Source organism: Schistocerca cancellata, chromosome 4 (genome assembly GCF_023864275.1).
Source record: "Schistocerca cancellata isolate TAMUIC-IGC-003103 chromosome 4, iqSchCanc2.1, whole genome shotgun sequence".
NCBI lineage: Eukaryota > Metazoa > Arthropoda > Insecta > Orthoptera > Acrididae > Schistocerca > Schistocerca cancellata.
In genome coordinates, this window is record NC_064629.1 from 213,998,289 (window position 1) to 214,011,407 (window position 13,119).

Here is a 13,119-nt window from a genome sequence, read left to right on the forward strand (position 1 = left end):
GGGTGCCTCATTCCGGTTCGCGCGGCAGTTTATTGACCAATCTTGCTGAGGTTCCACGGCATGCGACTTCCTGCGCATTTATGCGGTAAGCTGCTTATGAGGTTCACAAATTGGCATTTTACGGCTTTTATGCCGTCATTTTAACTTATTAAGCCCAGTCGTTCGCAGTTGGTACATAGATCACATTAGGCTAGCAATGTGCGCTTATTTGCTGTTACATTCATCGTTCTTTCGGTTAGGCCCGTTTACCCAGCGTGGAACTGGTTGACTCAGAGAACCTTTTCATGCCTCACCCGCCCTGGAACTCGTGCGCTACTTGATAAATTTCCTGAATTTTTTACATGACTGGTACGACTTTCTCGTACGCAGTCAAGGTATGACCTATGTTCACGTCTGTTCGGGCCATTTAAGGTTAATTAAATTTATGACGATCTCTCATCGTTTTCTTTGTTTTTTGTAGCGCCTGAAGATTGGATTTACATCCTGAAACCCGGCTCGTGTGAACGATTTTATTCAGATGAAGTGCTGATCGAGGACAACTGGTGCGGACTTATTCATCACGAAAAATAATATCGCTCGGTGAGACGTTAAATCGTTTAAAAAGTCGAAGAAAGGCAAGACTATTACTAAATTTTTTTAGTGGTTTCCTAAGAAAGAGGATATAATTTCGAAATGTATAGGCTATAATATATAGGGATACGAATATTTGTCGTTGAATTACACAGACAGAAATTGCTTTGTCTCGGAGGACCTTACCTAATGCAGAGTGAAAACTACGCGGGCAGAATACCGACGAAGTTGTCACGGGTACTTACGAAAAGGAAAGAGAAGAAATAGACTGGAATGAAATAAGAAACTGTCGAGTTCGTCTATCTTCGATAATAAGAGAAAGTTTCTTTAACCACCAAATGAAAGTATCGTGTCACAAAGACGAGGTAGTGTTTTAGTAGTCTATTTCGTAGCAACCTGTTCTGTTTAAATACCGAAACGTAAGTCCGATTACGTTCCTGTGAATCTGAATAACGTCGTGTGCTTCCACATGACAGGATAACGAATATCGAACTCAGTCCACCTTACTAAGTAGTGTCGCATTTTCAGTTTGATCGCGTCATCTCAAAAAATATAGCACTAGGCTGGTGTGTGGACGGCCGCTGCGCGGGCGGTGTCGGTAGGGAGGCGGCAGCCGCTCAGGCGTGCAGGTCGGAAGCGGCGCCCACGTCGGGGTCCGAGACGGCGGGGCTGCGCGGCGGCAACGCGTGCGGGCTCAGCGCGGACGCGTCCTCCGCCGACACCGCGGCCTGCGGGGGCGGCGGCGGCGGCGGCGGCGACGGCGAGCGCGCCGCCTGCGGCTGCTGCTGCTGCTGCTGCTGCTGGTAGTAGCTGGACAGCGACGACAGCGAGGCGGACGCCGAGCCGAGGTGCGAGGGCCCCGGGCCGGGCAGCGTGAGGCCGAGCCCCGCGGCGGGGTACAGGCGGTAGGGCAGCGGCTTCTGCAGCGTGGAGACGGCGGCGGCGGCGGCGGCGGCCTGCCGGTAGTACAGGTCGGGCGACACCACGGCCGGCACCGGCGCCGCAGGCCCCGCGCCCGCAGTGCCGTACGGCCAGCAGCCGTAAGCGGCGGGCGCGCCGTACAGCCGCTGGAACGCCGCGTAGTTGCCCGCTTCCGCCAGCAGCTCCAGGCCCACCGCCGTCTGCCTCTTCCACTTGGTCCTGCAACACGACACACAGCCTCAGGCTAACACTCGCTACCACCGATCGTCATACACTTGCGACGAATAACGAATCGATCCATTTGGAAACATCGAAGGAAACAACACGTTTACTCTTACCAATTTCTATTTATGTCCACAACGCATTTCAGAGGTTTAAAACATCATCGCGAGGTGACGAGCCAAAACATTATGAGAACTTGGCCACAGCGACGTTGGACGCCGCCTGGTGACGTTGGTGGGCACGTGGCGCGGTAACAAAAGTATGTAAGCGGCGCAGACACGGACGGGCCATCACCCTAGTTAAGACAGGGGCTGCAAATGGGGAAATCCATTCAGATAAGTGACTCTGACAAAGAGCAGATTATTATTACGCAGAGCCCGTGAACGAGTATCTCGAAAACGACGAAGCTGGTCGGATGTTCACGTGATACTAGGACAATGAAACCACCACTAGGCGCTAAATGGTTGGGCGTCCACGACTCTTCACAGAACGTGGTATTCGGTGGCTTATCTGCTCTGCAAAGCAGGATAGATGGTGATCCGCGGCACCTCTGCCGAAAGAACACAGGCCTGGTGCACGCACGCGTGTTTCGGGGCACAACGTAAAGTCGTGGACAAAACGAGCGAGACCCCTCGCCTTTTCGTTATGCTGATCCGCACAGCTTTAAAGTCTGCTACACAGCATAACAGGCAAGGTGACAAAGTGCTACCGGCATACTATGCACAGGCGTGAAATTGAAAAACTTTCCGAAATTTGTCAGACTGCTTTCAATCATGGGTAAGACTATATTAATGCTGATTAGTGTGTTAACCACAACACCTAAATATAAGATATAAATGAAAGAAGAAACGCTAATTAGCATGAACTGTACTAATAAAAACGGATTTCAGCTTATCGAGATAACGTAACAGTTTTAGTAAGACAAAGTGCCCCAGATCTTTACGAATTAGCAAAATATTATGGGCATTCGGCTGCGAAATGGTCTGTGTCAATGTTCAGACCAGCCATACTGGATTACCGTTGCTGACCTACCACCAAAGTGTGCAAATTTAGCAATGCGTTAAGATTGATAGCGAAATTCAGTTAAAAGTCATTCACTGCCACACTTAAGTCAATTCAATTATTGACAGAAGCGGTAAAAGGAGGCAGTAACAAGTATGAAATTCTACAAGAGTTTCATATCGACATCCACAGGGCGCCGGTGCAGAATAAAGATAGCAATAAAACGTATTGGGGGTGCAAGAATCTCTTGAAATTCCTTTACTGATAGTCTATCTGCCTCCATCGAGATTAGAACCGAAAACAAACCAGACCTCCCTTGCAATAGCAAACACCTTTCACTACGCTAGCAGACAACCCAGGCAAACCGCCCTCTATTATTACCCCAGACATGAATAAGCCGGCAGTTTCGCAATGAAAATGGCAAAATAATCTGAAGTTTCTGTTGCATAGAACTTTGTGGACTCAGAAACATGAATTGTGTACCTTTACGTCACCGCTCATGTGACAATCATTCGGGATGTTTATCGAAATAACAAAAAACTGTTATTAGCGAGTAAATTTAGTAGGATAATTCTGCACCATCCCAGGAAATAAACGGCGACGTAGCTGCCAAACGTATTCTGCAGTGTTTCGAATTCTCCATTAGACATGCTACAGCCAGAAAACATTCATTAGCCGAAGTGTTCCTTAAGGTGGTTAGCAATGAAAATACTCGCACATCTAAAACACGATGGCATTAATAGTGGGATCTGAATTACCACGTGTATATACAGTTGATTTTATTTGCATCCCTGTAAACGTGATTTGGATCGAAATCGTAGCTATGATTAATATGCTGGTGTATCGACTGCAACTGGAGCATTTCGAATAAAGAGTAGGGGAAATTATTATGCGGCACTCATCTTCAGTAACAGTGGTAGCTATTTTCGTTGTTAGGATTTCGTCACGTAAATCGGTAAAGATGTAATCCTACTAGTCTCACTTTCTTGACCGTCTATCTGCCTACCCAACCCTTAAAACCCGTTTACCTCGAGTACGGGTGGACATAATAAGCGGAAATGTATCGCACTTCCTGCGGTATACGGTCCCTTGGTGGTGTAAAAAAGTGAGCTATGTCAACGCAATCTAAAGATACGGCCCTTTATGTAAAGAAAATTTACGCGAAAGGTCAAAAAATGGCTCTAAGAACTATGCCACCAAACTGGTTAGGTCATCAGTCCCCTAGATCTAGAACTACTGCAACCTACCTAACGTAACACACATCCATGCCCGGAGAAGGATTCGAACTGACGGCGCAAGGAGCCGCGCGGTCCGCGATATGACGCCGTTGAGCGCACGGCTAACCCACGCCAGCAAGCTGTTGATATCATCTGCTGTTACTAAAAAGTTATTCACTTCTGGTGAATGATTTTCAGCGCAGTCCATTTAAGAAAGAATAACTAAAATATATTTGATGTTACGGAAGAGAAAGGACGCCTAATTCATTTCCCCTTATCTTTATTCTTGATGTTAGATTCGCAATCTGAGCATACATGCTATCCATAGCCACACTTTAGATCCAAGTCATCGTCACAGATTTGCGGATACAACACATTGGCTTATGCTTGAGGTATTTCGTTTCCCACGAAGTGGTGGCAGACGATGCTGTGGCGTCTTCGAAACGCGAGTTTCTCCAGTGCTAGCTATCTCAGCACATCAGCTGAGCGAACTTGCATAGTATGTTGGTAGCACTTCGTCGCCTTGCCTGTTATGCTGTGTAGCAGACTTTAAAGCTGTGCGGATCAGCATAACGAAAAGGCGAGTGGTCTCGCTCGTTTTGTCCACGAATGTACATCATACATTGTTGAACAAGGAACTCCGCAGCGGACCACCCCTAGGTGTTCACATGTTGACCCAGCAACATCGTCAGTTACGATAGCAGTGGGCACCGGACCATCGGAATCCGTCTGTTGATCAATGGAAACGTGTCGGCTCTTCCGGTGAATCACATCTTTGCTACACTAGGCCGCTGGTTCACAAACGCCGTCGTCGAGGTGAACGGCGTCTTGAAACGTGCAGTGCGCCACGGATGCAGGCTATGGGAGACATTTTCCTGCGCTTGCATGGGACCTGTGGTAGTAATCGAAGACACTCTGACAACTGCGAAACACCTGTATCCCATGCTTGATGTCTTTCCCGACGGCGATTTCATCCTTCAGCGGTATAACTCTCCTTGTCCCCTAGCCATAACCGTGCTACAGCGGTTTGAGAAGCATATAGCGAACATACGTTGTTGTCTAAGTGACCAAATTCGTCTGATGTAATTCCTACGGAACCCATCTGTGTCGCTATCGGGCGCCACCACATCGTACGCAAATCTGCGGCCCATTATTTACGCCAATTATATAATCTGTGAGTAGACATCTAAGGCCACATACCTCCACAAACCTAACAACAAACTGTCGGAACCCCGATACGCAGAATCAGTGATGTATTTCGCTCCAAAACCGGACAAACAACCTGTTAAGCAGGAGATCCTAAAGATTTGGCTCATCAGTGTTTATGTGTTAAGCGGGGACGTTCATGAAATTGACAAAAAATAAAAATTTTCAATTTATCTTTTATTTCTTAGTAGAACCCGTCCAAAATTAGTTCCCAGAGTTTCAATGATGAAATTCAATCCGAAGTGCTTGAAAAATAACTATATTTATGCCGTCACCTTCCTGCCACGCCCACTTTTTTGTAGAAACACGTCAATACGAGCTCGATGAAAAACGATTCCGTGGATTATTTTTAAGCGAACTTGCACGGGATTCATCTAGAAGGCTATGATATATACTCTTTGATGTTACAGATCATCTGTGAATCTGTTTCGTATCTTCCAAACAACAACAAACCAGTTGCGTAGAAAAGAGCCTCTAAAGCCACAGTTTCATCTCCTACAGTTGACAGAATTGCAACTTATGATGCACTTCTTGTGTTTAATGATGAAAAAGTAGGGAGGATCAAGGTATTGCAGAGAATGGGCTTTAGGATAGGAAATTTACTATAGACACCTTGAGAAAAATAGATTTACAGCGCCTCTCTGCAACTGAAAAGTCAGTTGAAGACGTGGTAAAGCAAAGAAGGCAGAAAATAAGAAACCAGAAGAGAAGTCTTGAAGGGAAAGGGGACCATCAGTACAAATCTGGGACCTTCTGAAGAGATGATATAAAGAAAAAACATTAGGTTGAACTTTGAACTGCATTTTCTGAAAATTATATATTTTTTAAATTTATGTACCTTATTCTCAGAATCTATGAAGGCTAGAATCATCATATTTTATACACTTATTTCTATAAACCCTACAAAAGTCGTCTCAAGAATAAATTTTGAAATTCTGAATGTAAGCTAAGGGGCAACGTGCTTGGAATTTTTCATGAATTTTATGTTATACTTACAGAGCCAGCCCAAGGACTACGCCTTGGTGTGGCGGGGGGTTCACTACTCAATGATCCAGACCAACAAAGCGGGACAGTCTGTTTCTAATAGCTGGTCGCTTCGTAAGAGGAGAGAGGAAGCCAATTAGCCAGCAACGTGGGAGATGAGGTGAAGAGGTTCAACGGCTTCTGAGGCGGATGAAGATATTAATCTCAACGGCAAAGAAGAGTCATTTTCTCATCATAGTGATACCTCAACGGCAGTAAAGGCGGAGTGGAGTGGATGGACCTCAGTATGGCGGATCTAGCAGAAGAGGCATCCCACTAAGTATAACAATAATCTACGTCACGTCTGACTTGCAAGAAGCGGCTACGTGATCACCGTCTATCTGCATGCTGATCGAAGCAGCAAAAATCAGTTGCGACTGTTACCAAAGTGGTCGCCTGCGAAAGGCGTCTGTTCCCATATAGGGTGGCCTGTAAAGATCCATCTGGAGAGTCGGTCAGAGATGTAGCATCCCACGAAGAGGTTAACCCCCTTCCTAATTTACTTTCAACCAAGACATGATGGTAAACACTGAACGGAAGAGTAGTCCAGGAGGTATCAATCAACTACGCCATCGGATTCTGAAGAGCGTAAAACATCATGTAGGAAAGAGCCGCAGCATCCTAGAAATTTTCGCATACGGCCTGAGAAAAAAAACATCTGCTAGGAGCATTGAACATCAACATTCCACTAATGACTGGGAAACTTAAACAATAACATACTGATACTAGACTTCAAGGAACAAGATACGGTGATGAGAAAGCATCTGAACCAGAAGACTGCAGGATTTATGAAGGAAAACCAGACATAAAGAACAAACAGAAATTCACGATGCTTGGAACAGCTTTTATGGTCACACGGAATCTAACAGTATCCGTAACAAATTTTGCGTCCCCGTTGGAGCAAATATCACTTGTCCCGTTTAAATCAGCAAACAAGGACTATACCATCATAATTCCCCATGCCACTAACAACAACGACAACAGAAAAAAATCCAGAAAAGTCAAACAATTTTGGAAAACACTAGAAAAATATCAAAGCACCACATAGAACTACTCGTAGGAGACTTCAGTGGCCAGAGTGGCACAGAAGATAATTGCAAGACAATAGCAGGAAATTTCCATGAACACAAACGCACTAATAAGAATGGAGAAAGACTCAACTTCTGCAGACAATGTCAACCTTTTTCAGAAAATTGTTAAGGAGAAAGAAGATCTAGTTTCTCTTAATACACGTTTAGGTTCATATAAACTGGATCATTTGGCACTAACCAAACAAAAACGTAGATAAATCACGAACATACGGGCCAGAAAAGGACTACGGATAGATTCGACCCACTTTTTAACAGAAATCAAAGCCAAATTTCGACCTATGGACCAAACCCCAAAATTAAAATCTTCAATAGAATTGACACAAAATTTCTGTCACACAACAGAAACGAATTCGCTAGAAAGTTTCACAATTGGAATGAAATCAGACTAGGAATAATAGAAACTGTGAAAGAACTAGAACATCCAAGAAGAAGAATGAAAAGTAAGTGATAGAATAAAAAACACTATGTGATCAAAAGTATCCGGACACCCACAAAAACATACGTTTTTCATATCAGGTGCATTGTGCTGTCACCTACTGCCAGTTACTCCATATCAGCGACCTCAGTAGTCCTTAGACATCGTGAGAGAGCAGAACGGGGCGCTCTGAGGAACTCCCGGACTTCGAACCTGTCAGGTGATCGGGTGCCACTTGTGTCATACGTCCGTACGCGAGATTTCCACACTCCTAAACATCCTTAGGTCCACTGTTTCCGATGTGACAGTCAAGTGAAACGTGAAGGGACACGTACAGCACAAAAGCGTGCAGGCCGCCGACCTCGTCTATTGACTGACTGTGACCGCCGACAGTTGAAGAGGGTCGTAATGTGTAATAGGCAGACATCTATCTAGACCATCACACAGGAATTCCAAACTGCATCAGGATCCACTGCAAGTACTATGTCATTTAGGCGGGAGGTGAGAAAACTTTGATTTCGTGGTCGAGCGGCTGCTTATAAGCCACACATCACGCCAGTAAGTGCCAAACGACGCCTCGCTTGGTGTAAGGAGCGTAAACATTGGACGATTGATCAGTGTAAAAACGTTGTGTGGAGTGACAAATCACGGTACATAATGTAGCGATCCGATGGTAGTGTGTGGGTATGGCGAATGCCCGGTGAGCGTCATCTGCCAGCGTGTGTAGTGTCAACAGTAAAATTCGGAGGCGGTGTTTTTCATGGAGGGGGCTTGCACCCCTTGTTGTTTTCCGTGGCACTATCACAGAACATGCCTACATTGATGTTTCAAGCACCTTCGTGCTTCCCACTGTTGAAGAGCAATTCGGGGATGGCGACTGCATCTTTCAACACGAGCGGACGATAATAATATCAAACGAAGAGTGGCAAGAGACACTAGGTTTATTTTTGGAATATGCGGACAGAAACTCTTGTCCACTCGCTCTGATTTAGCTTTTGAGGAGACGATATGATCCAACAGCTCTTCCTTCGAATGGATCGAAAGCTATCGACTACAGTTACTATCGCACAACAGATTTCCTATTGTCGTCATAAAATGCCCTTACGTATCGAAAAGAACCCATGAATAACGTTCTTCGTAATTATGATGTGGTCCCGGCGGAGGTTCGAGTCCTCCCTCGGGCATGGGTGTATGTGTTTGTCCTTAGGATAATTTAGGTTAAGTAGTGTGTAAGCTTAAGGACTGATGACCTTAGCAGTTAAGTCCCATAAGATTTAACACACATTTGAACATTTTTGAATTATGATGTAACGTTCCTAAAGGTCATTTGCGTACAGAAACTCTCAGAAAATGAAAAAAAAAACTTCTCCAATGCGTTGATTACCGTTCTTGATACACTCTTATTTGAGCAGATGAACATTAAGATTGACAAACATTTCGAGCAAGGACTTCTGTTTGGAATAAGGGGAGACTAGTTATATCTTGATGGCAACGTGTTGTGTAATACATTACTGTGCTTGTATGTGCGTCATTTCCACGGTCCGTACTAAGCACTACGTTTACTTTATTCTGCCACAAAGAATAATGTTCAGCAGCGGCATGTGTATTCCTCACCCATAAACAGTAACCTTCTCGCTAATAGAGGTAAAAACTGGATATCCGATCTAGAACTTTAGATGTATGACCTCCTTCTGTTGTTACATAAGAGAAATATAATTTAAAAAAATTTGATAGATGTCAGAAAACTTTACATTGGCTATATACACGACTGTGATAACAGAATAATGTACACGTAATTAAAATGCTTCAAATGGCACTGGAAAAATTTAGCAATACGGCCATGTCTAATTTACCTATTAAAATTTAATTCGCACCCCACTCAGTGCGTCTCTGTATTACTAGAAAACGCTCACCAAACGACATGACCGGCGGACGAAAGTCCATTTGGTATCCATCCACTGTCCGGGGCGTCTCGAGACGCGTCTTCGCTGATCGTGGGGGCTTAGATCTAAGCGGGACTCATCACTGAAGACAATTGTACTCCAGTAAATTAGATTCCAGGCCGACGACGTGACTGGGGACGCCCCGGACAGCGGTGGCATACCAACATGACTCTCGCCCACCATACGGCCCGACAACCAGTATTGATGGTCTGGGGTGTCATTTACTTTCATCCATGCCATTTATCTGGGTGTCCTGCTTGGCACTCTTACAGCACAGCGATACATCGACGTTATTGTACGCTCCGTTTTGTTGTCTTTCACGGCAAGCCATCTTGGACTTACTTTTCAGCAAGATAATGCCCGCCCGCACACGACGAGAGTGTCCACGTTCTTTGTGTTTGCCAAACCCAACCTTGGCCAGCAAAGTCACCAGATCTTTCCCCAAATGAGAATGTTTGGAACACTATCGGCAGGGCCCTCCACCATCTCGGAGTTTTTTGACGACCTAATGTGCAGGTTGGACAGAATTTCGTACGATGTCCCTCAGGAGGACATCCAACAAATCTAGCAATCAATGCGAAGCCGAATAACTGTTTGCATAAGGGCCAGAGGTGGACCAACGCGTTTTTGACTTGCGCGATCGCCAGCCGGGGTGGCCGAGCGGCTCTAGGCGCTACAGTCGGGAACCGCGCGACCGCTGCGGTCGCAGGTTCGAATCCTGCCTCGGGCATGGATGTGTGTGATGTCCTTATGTTAGTTAGGTTTAAGTAGTTCTAAGTTCTAGGAGACTGATGACCTCAGAAGGTAGGTCTCAGTGGTTCAAATGGTTCAAATGGCTCTGAGCACTATGGGACTTAACTGCTGTGGTCATCAGTCCCCTAGAACTTAGAACTACTTAAACCTAACTAACCTAAGGACATCACACACATCCATGCCCGAGGCAGGATTCGAACCTGCGACCGTAGCGGTCACGCGGTTCCAAACTGAAGCGCTTAGAACCGCACGGCCACACCGGCCGGCCAGGTCTCAGTGCTCAGAGTCATTTGAACCACTTTTTTGAACTTGCTCGATCTGTGAAGCTCTTTATCTTCAAAACATCATCCAATTTTTTCTGAAATTGTAATCATTTGTTTGCCTGTACATGAAAATCACATCTACCGGTTTCCGTCCAATTCGGGTAATTCCTTCGCGGTACACCATCCCTTTTTTTTCTTTGTCTTAGTACGTATACTGATTGAACTGCGTTGAAAGGGATAGAAGGCGCTAAGAACAAACAGACACAGAAGTCACTACGTAGTTGCCAAAATAAAAAGCAATGTTATGATATACAAAAAACGGTTCCGTTTAATCGGAGTATTACAAAACTGTAATTGAATTTTGTCTAGGCATGGTATCATAACACTATTGGTATGTCTTTATTTAAGTTTTAATTAGTGATTCATTGTAGTTAAAATACCGTCTTTTAAATGAAACTAGTTTTCAGAAGCGAGGTACACTCAACTCCGGTTTTGACTCAAACACATCAACTGCTTGAAAAAAAAAAAAAACAGTGTGTAAATTAAAATGAGCTGTGTTTTCCTATCAGCCTTTGGAAGATTAGTTGGTGGAAGCCATGCTGCAGAATACCAATTGTGTCACTGTGAGTGGGAAGTGGTTCTGACTTCCAATACATGTAAGCAAATTGGGGCTAATTTCTGAAAGATAAACCATACGAAAACTTGGAAAACTTGAAACACATGAACGTAATAAATATAAATAAAAAGACTGATGTCGAAACGGACGAATAATTTCGAGCGGTTCTGTGTCACTACCGAAAGTGCTACATTATGACCAAATTTTATTACGTGGAGTTTAGCTTATGAGGAATACAACAGTTTTCATCTCAAGCGGTCAATCTCGGATATACGAATAGCGAGGCTAGTTGGATAGAATTGCATCACAGAGAACATGATCACTGGTTCACAGTCCCCAAGAAAAATATACCGTAAAATTCTTTGAAATTAATTTCTTCTAGCGTGACATGTACAGCCGATAGTTGAGTAACAGATTTTTTTAAAAAAATTTATAGAAGATCCTCGAGCAAGTTTAGACAGATTTAAAGAAGCGTAGAACAGTTTGTCAACTGTTCATCTTCACCCTCACTTCACAAAAGCTTTCATAGCACCCTAGGCGCACAAACCCACCACTTGTTTCTGAGATTGGTGCCCTATGTGAACTCCAATAAACTGCACGACGGATAGATCTGCAAGAAGTTGGGTCGTCGCTTAATCACTTTTTCATGCTCTTCCCAAAGCGTTATTATACAGCAGTATTGGGGGACGCGCAGTCACCCCACAGCTCTCCCATCCACTGAGGTCGGCTTTCGAAAACAGTGGCGATACTTCTCTTTCAAGTAGCTCCTCGGTTGTTCTCAGGAGGCTGCGTAGAGCCCCTTCTATTTTTTCCACCAGAGGGAAATCAGTGGCGATAGCGAAAATGGAACTTGGGTCTTGCGAGTACTAGCCAAACACACAGATCGTACTGGACCGTGGAGAGACCGAGCAGTATTCGTCAGTGTACAAGGACCTGTTCCAGATAATTCGTTATTCTATCTGGAGATTAGGAGGTATATATTGTTGATAAAAGATGCTTGCCGTGGTGCCTTTGTGTAATTGGTTAACGACTGACAAGGAATAATATAACTTTAATAGCCTCTGTATTTCGAAGTCATTTGAGTCGGAACACTTTTTCAGGTGGAAAAGTGTGACGGGAGGAGTCGGTGTGCGAATGGCTTGATGAAGCACCACGGCATCAATTAGAAATTAATTAACGAATATTTAAACAGAATGTAAATTCCTGGAAGGAGTTCGAACTCCTACTAAATACAAAATAAAGGAAAGAATGTTAGGGTTTAACTTCTCGTCGACAATTAGGTCATTAGAGACGGAACACAAGATCGGAATGTTTCAAGGATGGGGAAGGTAATTGACCGTGCCATTTCGAAGGAATCATACCGGCATTTCAATGGTTTGATTTAGGAAAATCGCGAAAAACCTAAATTTGGATGGCAGGGTGCTGAGTTGAACCGTCGTCCTCTCGGATGGGTATCCAATCTGTAGTAAGGACAAGTACAATTCCTTAATCGCTGCGTCGTCTTACGTTAGAGATAAAGTCAATGACGAACGCTGTGCAGAAGGTGTTGGTATAATGAATAAGTAATGGAATTTCGACCTACAGCTGAATAGCAGGTCAAAGTGTGTTTAATACTGTGGCCTACCCTTCTTAAATAAGATTTGTGCTGATGCACATCGCGGAATTCGAGTTGCGAGTCCATCTCCTCTAGCAGCACTAATGAATGCAAAGAAGTATGTACAGAGCTATGATAGACAACAGAAACATCACTTTGGAAACAGTGAAGATATCAAGGACTAATATCTGACATACCAGTACATCATAAATATTACCATTCAACATTATTCCTCTAGAAACCCGAACGGCACTCAGGAAATCTGGATGTATTTCTAAGAGAT

At 44.4% G+C, this 13,119-nt stretch overlaps 1 protein-coding gene across 1 annotated transcript in view; it reads right to left on the reverse strand.

Moving 5' to 3' along the window:
• Positions 1-1,187: 1,187 nt before the first annotated feature.
• LOC126184028 (homeobox protein B-H1-like) overlaps positions 1,188-13,119 on the reverse strand; it is a 184,175-nt gene continuing 172,243 nt past the window's right edge. Inside the window, exon 3 of the mRNA XM_049926385.1 lies at positions 1,188-1,710. Within this exon, the coding sequence (XP_049782342.1) occupies positions 1,188-1,710 (523 nt within the window). The remainder of the gene's footprint in view (positions 1,711-13,119) is intronic.